General features: G+C 41.0%; 2 protein-coding genes across 6 annotated transcripts in view; both read right to left on the bottom strand.

Annotated features, from left to right (window-relative positions):
• Positions 1 to 17,536, bottom strand: part of RNASEH2B (ribonuclease H2 subunit B) — a 76,423-nt gene that overhangs the window by 36,271 nt on the left and 22,616 nt on the right. For 3 of the 5 annotated variants that reach the window (XM_070800124.1, XM_070800120.1, XM_070800122.1), the window contains exons 2-5: positions 16,254 to 16,325; positions 14,239 to 14,346; positions 11,358 to 11,434; positions 7,122 to 7,245 (exon numbers count right to left, since the gene is read on the bottom strand). In XM_070800124.1, the coding sequence (XP_070656225.1) occupies positions 7,122 to 7,245; positions 11,358 to 11,434; positions 14,239 to 14,346; positions 16,254 to 16,325 (381 nt within the window). Of the gene's footprint in view, positions 1 to 7,121; positions 7,246 to 11,357; positions 11,435 to 14,238; positions 14,361 to 16,253; positions 16,326 to 17,536 lie in introns of all 5 variants that reach the window. The other 2 variants (XM_070800121.1, XM_070800123.1) reach the window with 2 other exon arrangements.
• Positions 1,066 to 7,059, bottom strand: LOC109566739 (U11/U12 small nuclear ribonucleoprotein 35 kDa protein-like). The gene has a single exon (XM_070800125.1). The coding sequence runs from the start codon at positions 1,923 to 1,925 to the stop codon at positions 1,356 to 1,358; it is 570 nt and encodes a 189-aa protein (XP_070656226.1). The 5' UTR covers positions 1,926 to 7,059; the 3' UTR covers positions 1,066 to 1,355.

The raw sequence follows: 17,536 nt of genomic DNA, 5'->3' as shown, positions 1-17,536 counted from the left end.
TGTAGTTTGTCTTTTTTTTCTTAATGGTATCTTTCAGAAAACAGGAGATATTAATTTTAATGAAGTGTAATCTATCATTTTTTTTAATGGTTAGTGGCTTTTGTGTTCTATGAAATCTTTGCCTATCCTCAGGGTCACAAAGGTTTTCTTCTATGGCTTTTTCTAAAAATTTAGTAGTTTTCATTTTTTGCATTTAAGTTATTAATCCATTTCAAGTTAATTTTTCTGTATGATTCTGAGGTAAGAGTCAATGTTGTTTTTCACACGGATATCCAATTTTTCCAGGTCATATGTTGAAAAGATTATCTTTTCTCTCGTTGAGTTGTCTTGACACCACTGAAAAAAACAATTGGCTACATAAATGTCGGTCCACTTCTGTTCTCTCTATTTGGTTCCATTTAACTATCTCTCTATCCTGTACCAATGCCATACTTTCTTATCTGTTGTAGTTTTACAGTAAGTCTCGAAATCAGGTTGTATAAATTTTCCAACTTGTTCTTCTTTTTCAAAATTGTTTTGACTACTACAGATTCTCTGCACAGTTTTATAAATTCTAGAATCAGCTTATCGATTTTTACCAAAAAAAAAAAAAAAAAAAGCCTGAGAGGCATTGCATTATATCTATAGATGACTTTGGAGAAGATGGACATCTTAACAATACTGAGTCTTCCAACTCATGAACATGGTATCTCTCTCTATTTATTTAATTCTTTTATTTCTCTTTGCAATGTTTTACATTGTTCAGTGTACTGGTCTTACATATATTGTGCTACCTTTATCCCTACAACCTCATGATTTTTTAATATTACAAATGGCATGCTTTTATTCCACTGTCCAATTGTTCACTCCTAATATACAGAAACAGCATTGATTTTTGTATATTGACCTTATATCCTGGGAACTTGATTATTGGTTCCAGTGATTTTGGTTTTGGTAAATTCTTTTGCGCTTTTTATATACATGACCCATACTGTTGATGTAAAAAGACAATTCACTATTTACTTTCTAAGCTGTATACCTTTAATTTTGTTCTTATCTTTTTTTTTTTTTTTTAAATAAATCTGACATCAGTAAGTTTTATTCAACCACTGGACTTAGACTCTGTACACAAGCAATGCGGTATCCCTGCACTCTTACTGGTCCTGCACTTTCCTTTGGGTTTGGGGAGGAAGAGGGGGAGGGATGGTCTACTTGCTTCTGTCCCTCTTCTCCCTCCCCTTGACCCTGTCATCTCTGAAGTCCCTCTCTCTCTCCCAGTCACCTTCTGGCCATGCCCTGGCTGGTTCTCTCTCCTGCCACCTTTTTTCCCGACCCCTGTCATGGTGGTCCCTCATCCTGGAGTCCCAGTGTCTTTCTCAGGACCGAGACCGCTCCCTCCTCTCCCTCTTCCCCTCTCGGAACTGGTTATTTTTCACAACTGGCAGGTTAATGGGTTTGCGAAAAGGCCGATCTCGCCCCCCAAATCTCAGCTGCCCAGATTCCTTCTTCCCACCCAGACCTCCTCCGAGTCGCCGAGGAATCCACCCTTTGAGAGTCCTCTCCAGCTCATAGTCCACAAATATTTCGTGCTGGTCAATGACCAGGCCGTCAGCATCCCGGTAAGCTTTGAGCAGAGAACGCTCGTCTTTGTATTCAATGAAGGCGTAGCCCTTCGAAAAGCCTGTGACCAAGTCCCTCACTAGCCGAAGCCGCCGGATGTCCCCGTAGCGGGAAAACACTTCCTTTAACTTCTCCTCTTTGGTCTGCAGGTTTAGTCTCGCCACAAACAGGGTGAGGAGGGGGTCCCCTGTGACGCCTTTGTTGGGGGTGTATCGTGCCAGCATCGCCCTCCAGACAGCGCGATCGTGTGGGTCTTCGTCAGTGCCATCAATGCTGCCAGCTTTGAGTGGGTCATACTCCTTGGCAATGGGCATCCAATCATTCATGTTCTTTCAGAAACTTTAAAACAGTCCTAGGAAAACCAGCCTGGGAACTTCTATGGAAAAGGGGGTTTTAAGAAACTCTTTACATGTGGTCCAGTGGTTAGGACTGCCAGGGCAGGGGTTCAATCCCTGGTCGGGGAACTAAGATCCTCCCTCAGCAAAGCTCGGTCTTCCTTTCCCACCGAGGCCTGCCCCGAGCTCATCGCGACGGAAGATTCTTCTTCTTAGACCGACCGGACCTTAACATCTGAAGCAGCAGATTCGTCCTGTTCTTATCTTATCAAAACTGCTAGGACGTCCACTACATTGGTGAGTAGATGTGGAGAGGACTGACATCCTTATCTTGTACCAATCTTAGGGAAAAAGTGCGTTCAGTCTTTCACAATGAAGTATGATATTAGCTTAGGTTTATCATGGATGTCCTTTAAAAGAATGAGGAGGTTCCTTTCTATCTCTAATTTGCTGAGAATTTATATAATGACTGAATTTTGTTAAGGGTTTTTCCTACATCTATTGAGATGATCATACAATTTTTTTGTTATGCATAAATATGGTGAATCATACTGATTGATTTTCTAACATTCAACCAACTCTGCATTCCTATGATAAACCTCACTTGATTATAACATACTGTCCTTTTTACACAGTTAATTTGCTATATTTTAAAAGTATGTTTCAGTCTATGATCATAAAGAATACTAAATTGTAGTTTTCTTTTTGCCACTCTGATTTCATAAAATTAGTTGGGAAATATGCCTTTCTCATTTAATTTCTAAAATAATCTAAGTATCATTATTTCTTTGAGTATTATTTTTTCCTTCAAGTATGGTAGAATTCACCTAATGAAGCCAGGTGGGCCTAGAGTTTTTTTTTCTAAGAAGTTTTTAAACTGCAAATTTATTTTGAATTAAACATTCCCTGGACAAGAAGATCACTAAGAAATATCCAACTTGAATACCCCAAAAAAGCTATACAAGGACCAAGTGCATAAACTATCACTTAATTTTAAAATTTACCTATTTTGATAAGCAAAGTGGTTTAAAAATTCATTTAAAAATTCATTAAATTCATGAAGGCCACAGATTACCCACGATTATGAAAAATACCACAACATGTTCTGTCAGTTCAGTTCAGTCACTCAGTTGTGTCTGACTCTTTGGGACCCCATGGACTGCAGCACACCAGGCCTCCCTGTCCATCACCAACTCCTGGAGCTTACTCAAACTCATGTCCCTCAAGTTAGTGATACCATCCAACCATCTCATCCTCTGTCGTCCCCTTCTCCTCCCGCCTGCAATCTTTCCCAGCATCAGGGTCTTTTTCAATGAGTCAGTTCTTTGCATCAGGTGATCAAAGTATTGGAGCTTCAGCTTCAGCGTCAGTCCCTCCAATGAGTATTCAGGACTGAATTCCTTTAGGATGGACTGGCTGTATCTCCTTATAGTCCAAGGGACTCTCAAGAGTCTTCTCCAATACCACAGTTCAAAAGCATCAATTCTTCAGCGCCCAGCCTTCTTTATAGTCCAACACTCACATCCATACATGACTTCTGGAAAAACCATAGCTTTGACTAGACAGACACTTGTTGGCAAAGTAATGTTTCTGCTTTTTAATATGCTCTCTAAGTTGATCACGGATTTCCTTCAAAGGAGCAAGAGTCTTTTAATTTCATGGCTTCAGTCACCATCTGCAGTGATTTTGGAGCCCCCCAAAATAAAGTCTGTCACTGTTTCCATTGTTTTACCATCTATTTGCCATGAAGTGACTGGACTGAATGCCACGATCTTAGTTTACTAAGAAACTTTCTCACTCTCCTCTTTCACTTTCATCAAGAGGCTCTTTAGTTCTTCTTTACTTTCTGCCACAAGGGTGGTGTCATCTGCATATCTGAGGTTATGGATATTTCTCCCAGCAATCTTGATTCCATCTTGTACTTTATCCAGCCCGGTATTTCGCATGATGTACTCTGCATATTAAATTAAATAAGCAGGGTGACAATATGCAGCCTGGATGTACTCCTTTCCCGATTTGGAACCAGTCTGTTGTTCCATGTCCAGTTCGAACTGTTGCTTCTTGACCTGCATATAGATTTCTCAGGAGACAGGTCAGGTGGTCTGGTATTCCCATCTCTTGAAGAATTTTCCACAGTTTGTTGTGATCCATGTAGTCAAAGGCTTTGGCATAGTCAATAAAACAGAAGTAGATGTTTTTCTGGAACTCTCTTGCTTTTTCAATGATTCAACAGATGTTGGCAATTTGATCTCTGGTTCCTCTGCCTTTTCTAAAACCAGCTTGAACATCTGGAAGTTCATGGTTCACATACTGTTGAAGCCTGGCTTGAAGAATTTTGAGCATTACTTTGCTAGCACGTGAGATGAGTACAATTGTGCGGTAGTTTGAACATTCTTTGGCATTGCCTTTCTTTGGGATGGGAATGAAAACTGACCTTTTCCAGTCCTGTGGCCACTGCTGAGTTTCCCAAATTTGCTGGCATATTGAGTGCAGCACTTTCACAGCATCATCTTTCAGGATTTGAAATAGCTCAACTGGAATTCCATCACCTCCACTAGCTTTGTTTGTAGTTATGTTTCCTAAGGACCACTTGACTTCGCATTCCAAGGTGTCTGGCTCTAGGTGAGTGATCACACCATCGTGGTTATCTGGGTCATGGAGATCTTTTTTGTGTAGTTCTTCTGTGTATTCTTGCCACTTCTTCTTATTATCTTCGGCTTCTATTCTATTGTATCCTAAACTTAATATTTGCAAGAGTTTGTGAGTTAGATAACATGTAGATATGCTGGAAAGGTTTCTTTCCCTAATGTATCTGTTGCCTGTAAAACTGGTCTTGAACATCTGGAAAGACTGGGCTTACAAAATAAAGATGGAATAAAAAGGAGTCCACAATCAAATAACATGTTCAGCAATTGGGTAATCGGTTCTCAAACTTGAATTTCCCTGATGTATTGTTGAACAAACTGCCTGGAGCACATTTTCACATCTACTTTCTGAATGTTTTCCACAACTGAGAAACTCATATGGTCTCTTTTTTTTTCTCTTGCCTCCTGGGAATAGAAACTTGGCAATGGTGCTTGGGGTATTTTAATCAGGTAAGTTTTCCTGGCTCTTCCTGTTAATCATATCTGACAACGCAGAGCAGCTTTTGCTTGCAATATGAAACAGAGCATTACACTCAAGACGAAGTTCATAACCCTTTATTAGTCCTTTCCCCTGTCAACTCTCCACTGAATGGGAGCTTTTTTGGCAAGAAACATGCTGAGCCCCAGAGCTAGCAGAGACACATCATTTCCTTCACTAAAAAAGTGAACAGTGCTAACTAAAGCCACCACCATCACCATTCAGGATACAAGCAACTGGGCTGGGTTTATCCAGTGGGGAGAAGGCAAGGGGTGAAGGTTCTCATAAACGTAGCAGGCTTAAGTGTTAGTTGCTCAGTTCATGTCTGACTTTTTGCAACTCATGACTGTTGCTCACCAGGCTCCTCTGTCGGCAGAATTCTCCAGGCAAGAATACTGGAGTGGATTGCAATTCCCTCCTCTAGGGGATCTTCCCAACTCAGGGACTGAACCCAGATTTCCTGCATTGCAGGCAGATTCTTTACCGTCTGAGCCACCAGGCAAGTCGGACACAACTGGGCCATTAACATCTTCATTTTCAGACATTTTTATTATTGTCTGATTATCCCCATTCTCCTACTTAAACCACTTGACTATATAGTCATCAATGGACCATCAAACAAGTGTGTACTGGTCATTTACTACATGTGTGCGTGCATGCTCAGTTGCTCAGCTGTGTCAGACTCTTTGTCATCCCATGGACTGTAGCCTTCCAAGCTCCTCTGTACATGGAATTCTCCAGGTAAGGATCCTGGAATGAGTTGCCATGTCCTTCTCTAACAGATCTGCCCAACCCAGGGACTGAACCCAGGTCTCCTGAACTACAGACAGATTCTTTACCATCTGAGCCACCTGGGAAGCCCCACTTACTGTATACCTAGTACTTAAACATCAGGAAAGAATTTAAAATCTCTAGTTAGAAGCCTTAATGATACTAACATTTACTGTGCACCCAGCACTCTCTGGGCACTGATTTACTTGTATTATTTCATTTAATTCCTGAAGTATCTCTTTGTGGTAGAAACTATTAATTGCAATACTTAAATAATGTTCATATGCTGGTCATTAGAGATCTCAACACTCTAAAGCTAAGAGAAGGAAAGCTTCATTTTATGACTTAGAACAATTTTTCAGGGTACTAATTATAATGTATAGCAGAACATGAGGAGTACTCTTAACCCTTCAAACCCTTCATCTGGCATATCACGGATGCTGAAAAGTTGGAATGATTTGCTCAAAACTATGTAGCAAATGCTTTTTAAATTTTTCTTGTAGGCCATCAGATCCTGTAATCAGATTACCAGGTTTTTCCTAAAGAAATTCTTTCCCTGAGATTTAAAGCAAACATAACAACATATTAACAGTGGTTGATAATTGGGGTTGGGGACAAACAATATTTGTAGTTTTTTACTCTGAGTTTTCCATTATTTTTAAATTTTTCAATAAAAAAAATTGCTTCACCTGACCATGTATTTTTGTTTTCAAAGCAGATATATCATCAACTTGTATACTGTGCATCCCCGCAGAACCCAGTTTTCACTTCCCTTACCCTCTACTGCTGTTGCCCTAACTTGTCATTTGTCTCCATCAGAGTCAAAGCAAAGTAAGAAAAAGACCAGTATTTTACTTATGACTATCCCTAGAGCCTGGCTCTAGTGCTTAATATATGCTTCTTAGTAGGTGCTCAATAAATGTTTCCTGAATCAATAAAGGCATAGATTTTATGCAAGTTTTACAAATGGAAGCCCAAGGCAGAAAGCAGTTGAGGGACTTACGCAAAGTCACAGCCTCGTTCAAAGAACTGAACTAAAGCCCTAGCCTCGTGAACCCTGGCCCTGCAGGAGACAGGCCACCGTATTTCACTGTTCCAAACTGCGCAGGCTGAACAAGCAGTGCAGTAGAGGAAGAATACTGACAAACGGAAGGGAATCTGAACCAGAACTTTTCCTATAACCCACACGAATAAGCATCATCTTCTGCGGGCCTTCCAGCTTCTGTGTTCTCAGACAGACCGGCTAGCCTCCCCAGCAGCCATAAGCCTGACTTCACAGGCCACATGCTATACCTTTCTCCTCTGTCACGTGTTGAAGTAACTTCTCAAGTTCAGGAAGTTTCAGCAACAAGATGCAATCCGGGAACATGTCATCCATCACAACTTGATCCAGGGGCTGAAACTTCCCCTGAAAAGACTGTAAGTCAGTCAGGAGGCAAGCACTCCAGTCAACAGACTCATACATTATAAAAAAAAGAGAGAAAAAGATACATAATTTCATAGCTGGAACTGTAAACTAAGTTTCAAGCCATTTGTTCCACCTAAGAACTCCCTCTATGGGGACAAGCTCCAGAACTGACTCTCAGCTCCCTTTAGAAAGCTCTTGAAAGCACTAGGGATCCATTGACAAGTGGCAAGAAAGGCTTCAATTTAAATATTCTCTTTTTCCTAGATAGTAAGAATAATCCACAGGCTTCCCAAGTCTCACTGTCTTCAGATTCCTAGCTTAGTCTATTTTCTTCTATGATCACCCGAAGTGTTAAATATTTAACTACTTTAAAACAATGATTTACTTATATGTAATGAACTATGCAGTCATGACATAATCATTTCATAATAAACTAATGTTTCATTCTCCTTTTCTTTACCATGTACACACAAAAAGGTTCTGAAATAAGAAGTGTGTTTGAACATAAAGTCAGTAACAGCTGGGAGAGCTAGACAGAAGAATTATTTTTTACTGATCTTAAAATAAATTGTATTTTTTTAAAAAAATAGGTCACCATTTCAAAAGTGAATGAAAGTGAAAGTGCTAGTCACTTAATTGTGTCCAACTCTTTGTGATCCCCATGACTGTCACCCACCAGCTCCTCTGTCCATGGAATTCTCCAGGCAAGAATACTGGAGTGGGTTGCCATTTCCTTCTCCAGGGGATCTTCCTGACCCAGGGATTGAACCTGGATCTCTTGCACTGCAGGCAGTTTCTTTACCGTCTGAGCCACCAGGGAAGTCCCAAGTGAAAGTGTTAGTTGCTCAGTGGTATTTTTCTTAATTAAATAGAGACAGATCACATTTAAAATATAGAAGAGGAATATCTGGGTGCCTCATGGGCTATTTCAAGGGGCACTAAAAGTATTTGGGAAGAGACAGCAAAACAGTTTACAATGAAAGCCAATCACCACCATGAGCTTCATTCTGCATCTGCCAACCTGAGCCAGTCACAGCACCCCCAGAGCCTCCCAGAGGGCCACGGTGAGGATTAATTCACCAGTCAAGTCAGGTTCTTAATGGGAAACAGGGGAACAGTCCCCCGAAATGGGGTGAAGGCCTTTAAAGGTGCATCACCTCAGGCACTGATGCTGGTCAGTGGCTTCCTCCCTGCTGGTATACCCTAGAGAACACCAGGAGCGGAAGCCCCTGGAGTTGCCATCTTCTTCCCTGAACACTTCCAGGGCCTTCCTGGGGGTAACTAGAACCATTTCTGCTCCTCAGATATACATGGCTTACCACCCTCACTGCTCTCATGCCCTAATTATACTGGTTATCACAGCAGCCTCCAGATAAGGGAAAACATGATTAAACTAAGGAACAAAACTTCACTAAACCACACTAGAGAACAGAATGAAGATTCAGGAGAGGGGGAGAGTATGAGAAAACAAGAAAGCACAATTTCGAATTTTAAGTCAGTTTCATTACTCAGTGTTTATCGCAATTAAATTGATATAAATACAAAACAGGAGTTTTGGAAAATGGGTCTAAGTACTCAGTGAGAACCCATCAGCTCTTAAACTACCGGCAAACACACTGAGTGCAAAAAGAAGATGTGGCTAAGTGTTTGAATAACACTATTCCCTGATGTTGTTATTTCGAAGGTTTTCAAGCTGTGGTTGGAGGCCCCTGGGAGTCCCCAGAACCTTTGCAGGGGTCCACAAACTTCAAACTACTTTCATAATAATGCTATTATGCTGTCTGCATTTTCACTGTGTTGACATTTGCACTGATGACTCCAATGCAAAGGTGGGGAGAACTGCTGGCTTTTCAGCACCAGTCAAGGTGGTGCTGCCGAACTGTCCAGTGGTCACTGCGTTCTTCACTGCCATGGACAAGCAGTTATAAAAATGTCAGTTTACCTAAGGATTTCCTGGACCAAGCAGCAAAACAATTACTTTTATTTAAATCTTGACCCTGAGTGCAAGTCGGTTCAATGTTCTGTGTGATGAAAGTGAAGCATGGCTAAAGCACTTCTGCTGTCGCTGAGGCTCAAGGAAACACACTGTGGAACTGTCTGAGTTGTGAGCAGAGCTAGCTGCCCTTTACTCAGATTTTCCCCTGAAAACATCACTACGGACTATTGTTATTCAGACTTGAGTATCTGACAGAACATAAATGCAGTCAATCTGTCACTTAAAGGGAAAGACTAACAGTATTGTAGCCAATGAAAAAATTTGAACTTTAAAACAAAAATTAGAATTGCAGAGAATTTGTATCTGTCACTATGACATGCTTCCCAGCATTCAAAGAGTTTTCTAAAGAGATCACTCAGTTCAGTTCAGTCGCTCAGTTGTGCCCGACTCTCTGCGACCCCATGGACTGCAGCACACCAGGCCCCTCTGTCCATCACCAACTCCCAGAGTTTACTCAAACTCATGTCCATTGAGTCAGTGACGCCATCCAACCATCTCATCCTGTCATCCCCTTCTCCTCTAGCCTTCAATCTTTCCCAGCATCAGGGTCTTTTCCAATGAGTCAGTTCTTTGCATTAGGTAGCCAAAGGACTGGAGCTTCAGCTTCAACATCAGTCCTTCCAATGAAGATTCAGGACTGGTTTAATTCAGGATGGACTGGTTGGATCTCCTTGCTATCCAAGGGACTCTCAAGAGTCTTCTCCAACACCACAGTTCAGAAGCATTAATTCTTCAGTGCTCTGCTTTCTTTATAGTCCAACTCTCACATTCATACATGACAATTGGGAAAACCATGGCTTTGACTAGATGGACCTTTGTCGGCAAAGTAATGTCTCTGCTTTTTAATACACTGTCTAGGTTGGTCATGGCTTTTTTTCCAAGGAGCAAGCGTCTTTTAATTTCACGGCTGCAGTCACCATCTGCAGTGATTTTGGAGCCCAAAACAGTCCATCGCTGTTTCCCCATCTATTTGCCATGAAGGGATGGGAACAGTTGCCACGGTCTTAGTTTTTTGAACGCTGAGTTTTAAGCCAGTTTTTTCACTCTCCTCTTTCACTTTCGTCAAGAGGCTCTCCAGTTCCACCAGTAATATTAAATTAACAAAGGCGTGTGTGTGTGCACGCGTGCGTGTGTTCTGCTGACATTTGGAAGACCTGAAAAATTCAGTGAGACAGTATTTTCCAAATGGGCTTATGACTTTTATTTTGAAAATAAATAAATAAGTAAATAAGGCCATTTTTAAATTTCTCAGTCTTAATTTCTGATGTAGTCAATGAAACCGTACCGGCACTCAGTGGTGTCTGACTCTTTGTGACCCCATAAACTATAGCCCACCAGAGTGCTCTGTCCACGGAATTCTCCAGGCAAGAATATTGTAGCGGGTTGCTAATCCTTTTCCAGGGGGTCTTCCCAACCCAGGGATTGAACCTGGGTCTCCAGCACTGCGGGCAGATTCTTTACCATCTGAGCCCCCTGGGAAGCCCAATGTAGTCAATATTGATAGATAAAACACACAGGAACAAAAAGCTCTTTGGGATCCTTAATAATTGTCAAGTGTAAAGGTATCCTGGGACCAAAGTATTTCAGAACCTCTGTTTGGAACTATTACTATTAATAAACTCTGTCTTTATATTACAAAGGTAAATTTTATTGTCTGGGATTCCTTAAGTCTTGGCTATAGCTTCCCCATTAATGAGCTTTTTGCTGGACACACACTCCAGTGTATCTATTTCACAGTCTCTCAAAAAGAAGAAAATGAAAGACAATAAATCTACTTTCTGCTCTTAAGGATTGAGGTCTTAAACATCTGCACTGTATTCAAAAACGAATGAGGTTTTTGTTGTTAGGCTCTGTCAAACAGGGAAGGGAGGTAACACAGAGGGTGAGGCGGTTCTCAGAAGCCTCTGGTGAACCAGTCCAAGGCCACGGTGCAGTGTCCCAGGTCTGCCGACCAGTGCTCCCGTCTACACCGGCACACGCGAGGCAGGTGTACTACATCAACCAAGTTACACTCAACTGTGGGGAATCTGCACTGGGACCACTGTACGGAGAGAGAGGAGGTTAAACAAACAAAGCCAATCTATGCTATTTCCCCACTGTCAATACCTCAACCTGGGAAACTCACCTCTTTATCGGCCTTTATAAGGTAGTGGAGAAGCAGAAACAGAGGGTCCACAGGTGTGGCAAAGTGAAGAAGACCTCCTATAGATTAAAAAGAGAATTCAATGTTCTGGAAAGACAACTGAGTCATTTCATCTTAATCCTAATGTGGAAACCATCCACTGAAAAATATATGTGAAATTCCAAATTCAGAAGCTCCCCCTATTCAGGCCCAAGAATCTCTCAAAGACAGAATGTGGTCCCTGAGGTTCTACTCCAAAGAGCTTCAAACCCTGGTATAGAGAGGGAAGCTAAGACACTGAACTGGATCTTCAACTTTCCACTTCTTCTTCAGAAATCATTTTTAACAGAGGCCCTCCTCTCCCCACCTCCCATTCCTCCCCCCACCAAAATAGCAGGGTTGGGGGAAGAGAGACAGAATGTGAACCAGGCAAATATTAGGAAACCAGTGTAAGTCCATCTACAGAGCTGCAGTAAAATGTAATTTCCTGTGCTTTTGAGCACGAAGCCATGGGAAAGCGCTATTAGTCCCTCTGTACATGGCTCCTTCTATGTGCTCTGGGCTCACAGTCAATGACTCAAAGCTCAGAGGTTGTTACCCACCCCAGATTCTAACCATCCCCCAAAGAAAAAATGCAGGTGGGTAGGCATCTAACAAGACTGAACATAGGAAACTGGGATCTCTGCAGTTAGATGGGTGATGCTCACCAGGCTGAAAGGAAAAAAGGCAAATCAAACCAACTAGGCTGCCTAGACCTTACTTTTCTTTAGTCTATCACATCCCCTCCAAACATCCTGGAATCCTTCCATGGAAGTGACACAGAAGAGCAATAAACAATTCATTTATCTCCATACTTACTGATTTGGTTTCAGGAAACATGTACTGATTTTTATTCTCTAACACTGCAACCCAACTATACAGCCAAGAAATTCTAACCCTAAGTTATATACATGAATGCATTTCATAGTATGTTTAAAGAAAAAAATTAAGGACATAATTTTATATGATGACCCTGCTGCTGCTAAGTCGCTTCAGTCGTGTCCGACTCTGTGAGACCCCAGAGACGGCAGCCCACCAGGCTCCCCTGTCCCTGGGATTCTCCAGGCAAGAACACTGGAGTGAGTTGCCATTTCCTTCTCCAATGCGTGAAAGTGAAAAGTGAAAGTGAAGTCGCTGAGTCCTGTACAACTCCTAGAGACCCCACGGACTGCAGCCTACCAGGCTCCTCCATCCATGGGATTTTCCAGGCAAGAGTACTAGTTAATGATTTTTTTTTAAAGTAGAAGGAAGTTTATGAAAACAATCTATCAGAAGCTCTAAGCCCAGTTTGTATGAGACATCTATTATATTCAGAAATTAGAAACAGGTTTCTCAATCTGAAAATAATATCCTAGTGGCCATTCTTAAAAACAGCTCCTTCTTCAAGTTTATGTTTAAAAAGAAGACTATGAAAAAAAAACAGTACCTTTGTTGAGAACCAAAAACTAAAAACAAAAAAACAAAAAAAACAAAGTCTATTAAAAAACAGCAGGTACCAACTCAGACAGTTCAGAAGAGGTGATCAGTCACTGCCTCTGAATGTTTTCCAGTTTCATCTGGATGTTACTGTGTCTATGCAGCCAAACCCAAAGGCAAGTATATTATACTAGAAGCTGGAACTCTCATGTATTATCAAATGAAAAACAATAAAAGGGAACAATAAAAAGGAATGTATACTTGGCATCTACCACAGTCTACCATTGCTTTTTCGCACCTGAAAACCACTTCAAATGTTCTCATGCACACAGGTATATGAAATTCACCGCCAGCAATAAACCCTTCTTCTGGATGCCTTACAAGAAAGGTCAAGAGGCCTTTCAACCTTAGCACTAGGTGGCGGCTTAGACACTCGACAGAAAGCAGGGGCTTAGGAAGCAACGGAACCAAGACAAAGGAACAGCGGGAACTGAGATGGCCTCAACCACCCCAGGACACCCCCCACCCCACCCAAGCAACAGAAAAAATGAGACAGCGGGAACTGAGATGGCCTCAACCATCCCAGGACACCTCCCCCCTCCACACCCCCGGCACCCCAGAACTGTCAGGGCTACATTTGGTATCCTGTCTCCTTCAGAGTCCACAATGACCCAAAACAAAGGAAAACAGAGAGAAACTGGGTGTTGGGTGTGTGTGTTGGGGGGTAGGGTGAAAGTGAGAGTCATTCAGTCTTGTCCGACTCTTTGTGACCCCTTGGACTATACAGTCCATAGAATTCTCCAGGCCAGAATACTGAAGTGGGTAGCCTTTCCTTTCTCCAGGGATCTTCCCAAACCAGGGATTGAACCCAGGTCTCCTGCACTGCAGGCGGATTCTTTACCAGCTGAGCCACAAGGGAAGCCCAGGGGATAGGGAGGGTGGGGGGTTGCAATGATAATTTATATGACAAAGCATTAAAAAATATCTTTGTTCTATTCTATTCTACTTTATCGATAGAAGCTATATCAGTATCCATTTGCAATGCAAATAAGATGTTAAAAAACTTGAAGAATCTCAAAAGTGGCTAAAAGAAGAGCAAAGAGTTTCAGTCAACTGTTCAGTGTATTCTCCATCAAAAGTCATCTTACTTCTGACTCAGGGTGTGAGTGTTTTAGGAGAAAAAAATCAGAGTTGTTATTAATAGCTAAAAATTTCCGGCCACCTACCTAAGACACAAAGTTGGTGACCTAAACTTGTTCAAACCATCTTTTCTTTCTCCTTGATCAAACCCTGCTCTGATGCCAGCAACAAAAAACCAACTCTGGACTAGACTCCAAGCCAGGCGGACTGACTCAGACTTCCATGCGTGAAGGATGGCAAAGTCAGTGTATGTGTTTAGTTAATGGAAATATATACACTAGTCACTTACCTGATTGAACTGATTCATTTATAAACCAAGAATGGTTTTTTTCCTTGAAAACTTTTATTTCAAACAGCTGCGGTAGACACATGTTGAACAAGTAAATGGTTCCTTCCCCTGTTAAGACAAATCTGTTTTTTATTTGTAAGTTTTCACACACACATACACATACTCAAAAGACTAATAGTTCTGAGGAATGTTCCTAATATGAACATAAACATACATATACAGTCTATACAAAGTTACTCCAAGGAAAGCTTGTAGCAATTACACACAAATGCTTGTTTCCCAGCTCTGTAATCCTCACTGAACTTAGACCAATAAATACAAAAGGACAAATCATTTATCTTAACGGCTCCAAAGCCTCTCATTGAGTCCTCCATCACTCCTAAGCCACCCAAACCCAAATGGCTCGGCCAGATGAACTGAGCTGGCCTGTCGGGGGTTGCAGCCTCCCACACCGAGGGATGAGACGGGGTCCGCACACCCTAGAGGGGTGGCCTCCGGGAGGAAGGCCAGGGCCCACGACTGCAGCACACTTTCAGCCATGAGGAGTGAGGAGAGCCACGTCAAACTAGATGAAAATTTCCCTTTCCTCAGAGTCCCCAAGAAAATGACCAGTAGAAGGGGTGAGGACTGCACACATCTGCGTGCATCCGAATGAATGCAGGAATTTCCTTCCAAACACAGCACAGTCAGGGCCCTGAATTAGAATCTATCTCGACCACATCTGGGCGCATGCCCTTGGGGAAGTGCAGCCACCCTTTCTGTGCCTGTTTGCACGCCTGTAACGTGGGAGCAATACTGAACTGCCTCACCAGAGATTTTTTTAAGGATTAAAAAGAGAATATGGACACGTAAAGCTCCTAGCACAGCACATAAGTTAGTGCTCAGCAAAGGTTAGCCTTTATCTTTCCATAGTCAGTAAAGCAAAGTGTTGTCCATGGACATTCAGAATTTTCCAGGAAGCCTGGCTTTTATTTGTATTTTACCTTTGTTAAATGTTTTACTGGCTAAGACGTCTCTTGCAAAAACACTTCACACCTCATCTTACATTTATACATATTAAGGAATTTCAAACAATATAGCTGACCGATTACATCCAATTTCGTTTTGAGGAAAAGGAAACTGGAATTTCTGCCTCTCTTGCTACTTCTATTTACAAACACGGCACCACCCGCTGATGTCTCTTGCTTTCACTATTCAGTATGACAGTCCCAAGAGGACGGCCTAATCTGCTAAATATCAGATAGCTATTTAAAACCTTGTAAAATGAAGAAGAACCCTATAAATCTTGTAAAATAAACTGACGGAAAAACAATTTCACAAAGATAAATAATGTCATCAATATCACCATATATTTAGTGTATTTTATACTTTTGCCTAAAAATGATAAGACAAAGGAAAATACACTGAGTGTAGAGTTAAAATTATTCCTGATAAAATGTGTATTTCCTCAAAATACAATGTTTTTTAATGAAAAAAAAAATCACCTTGACAGGAAATATATATATATATACTACTTTTTGGTCTGAACAAAATAAGGGAAGTACAGCTAAAAATGAAAGTATTCAAAACCTTGGCATGTCCAGTAAAAGCCTCCCCTGCCCCTTTTTTAAACTCAGGTTATTTATTTTACTTTATAACATGAGTATAAATGGAATCTTATATTGGATAACTACTTTAAGAAAAGCTGGCTTTAAAAGGCCAAGGAAAACTCATCTGTTTTCAGAGAGAAATCAAACATGCTCTGCTTTTTTGTTTTGCCAGCATTTCTGATGAATAAACAGTTCTATGGATTAAAATTACACAGAAATTTTAAAAAATGTTCGGGTCAAGTGAATTATCTTAGAAGACTGGTTATGTCATTAGCTTGCTTTTGTCATCATGTAATATTGTTTTACCTTTAAAAGCTAGACAGGAAGAAAAAACATGAGAAGACAAATAAATGTACACACTTTTCAGCCACAACGTTTTAAAAATGTTCAAGTTATCAGAGGAGAAGGGAGGAGAGGGGCACCTACCTGAACATGGGTTAGCCAGTTTTACAAACACAAGCCCACTTTTCATCTTCTTTGAATCATCCTTCAAATATTCTGGAAAGAAATACATTGTAGAATTAGAAGACCGCTGCTTTGTTGCTCACTTTGCTCTTTTTCCTTCTTCTCTTTAAATGATTTTTCTTTCTAAAAATCTTAGCTCTGTTCTATTGCTTACAAACTGTGTGATCTTGTACAAATTACCAATTTCTCTGCGAAGTGCAGTGGAATCTAAGGTAGTTTTAATTTACTTCTTGGAGAAGTGACGAGGAGCAGGACTCAGATGGCCGGCGTAAAGCTTGGCTCAACCACCTGACTGCTCTGTCATCTCAGGCAAGATTTCTCATGTCCTGTCTCAGGTGTCACATTCATAAAATGATGATGATGGATGGATACCTGCCTTTCAAAGGATTAAATGAGCTAATCTGTTGACAGTTCTTAACAAATTCAGACAAACAGAAACCCATAATAAATGATAGCTTTTGTTACTTTAATTATTTTATTGTTACTATTATTATGAAATAGAACATTTAAAAGATAAATATTTCCCAGAAACTTATGTTTTTTGTCCCTAATTATGATTACCTAACTCACGTTCTCTGCCCATTTTTTTAGTAAGACATTTATATTTACTACCTTATTAGGAGTCTTTATACAGTAAGGATATAAACTCAGTTTTTAGTGATTTTTTTAAGGGGCAGGGGAAGGGGCTGCGTGGTGTGGCTTGCAGGATCTGTTCCCTGACCAGGGATTTGACCTGGGCCAGAGCAGCAAAAGTCTCCAATCCTAACCAGTAGGCCATCAGGGAGCTCCCTGTTTTTAATGATTATTTTGCCACTTAGGAGATAAAAAAATCTTTGTGTAATCTCATCAATATTTTCCTTCATGGTCATACCTTTTGTGTCATACTTAGAAAGTCCTTCTCTTCCTCAAGACTATCTGAATTGCCTTATTTTCTTCTAATGCTTTTAAATTATATTTAACCTATTTGGAATACATCCCCTATAAAATAAGAGGAGGAGATTTCCAATTTTCACTTTTGCAGTGAGTTGTCCGCTTGTCTCCACATCATCTACTGAGTGCACACGTGCTAAGTCGCTTCAGTCGTGTCCGACTCTTTGGGACCCTCATGGACTGCAGCCCACCAGGGCACCTCTTCCATGGGGTTTTCCAGGCGAGAATACCATAGTAGGTGGCCATGCCCTCCTCCACATCCACTGAATAACCTAAGCTAAATGTTTAAGACACATTTATAAGTCTGTTTGCAG

Source organism: Bos indicus, chromosome 12 (genome assembly GCF_029378745.1).
Source record: "Bos indicus isolate NIAB-ARS_2022 breed Sahiwal x Tharparkar chromosome 12, NIAB-ARS_B.indTharparkar_mat_pri_1.0, whole genome shotgun sequence".
In the NCBI taxonomy this organism is placed as follows: Eukaryota; Metazoa; Chordata; class Mammalia; order Artiodactyla; family Bovidae; genus Bos; species Bos indicus.
This window is presented reverse-complemented; position numbering and strand designations above follow the sequence as displayed.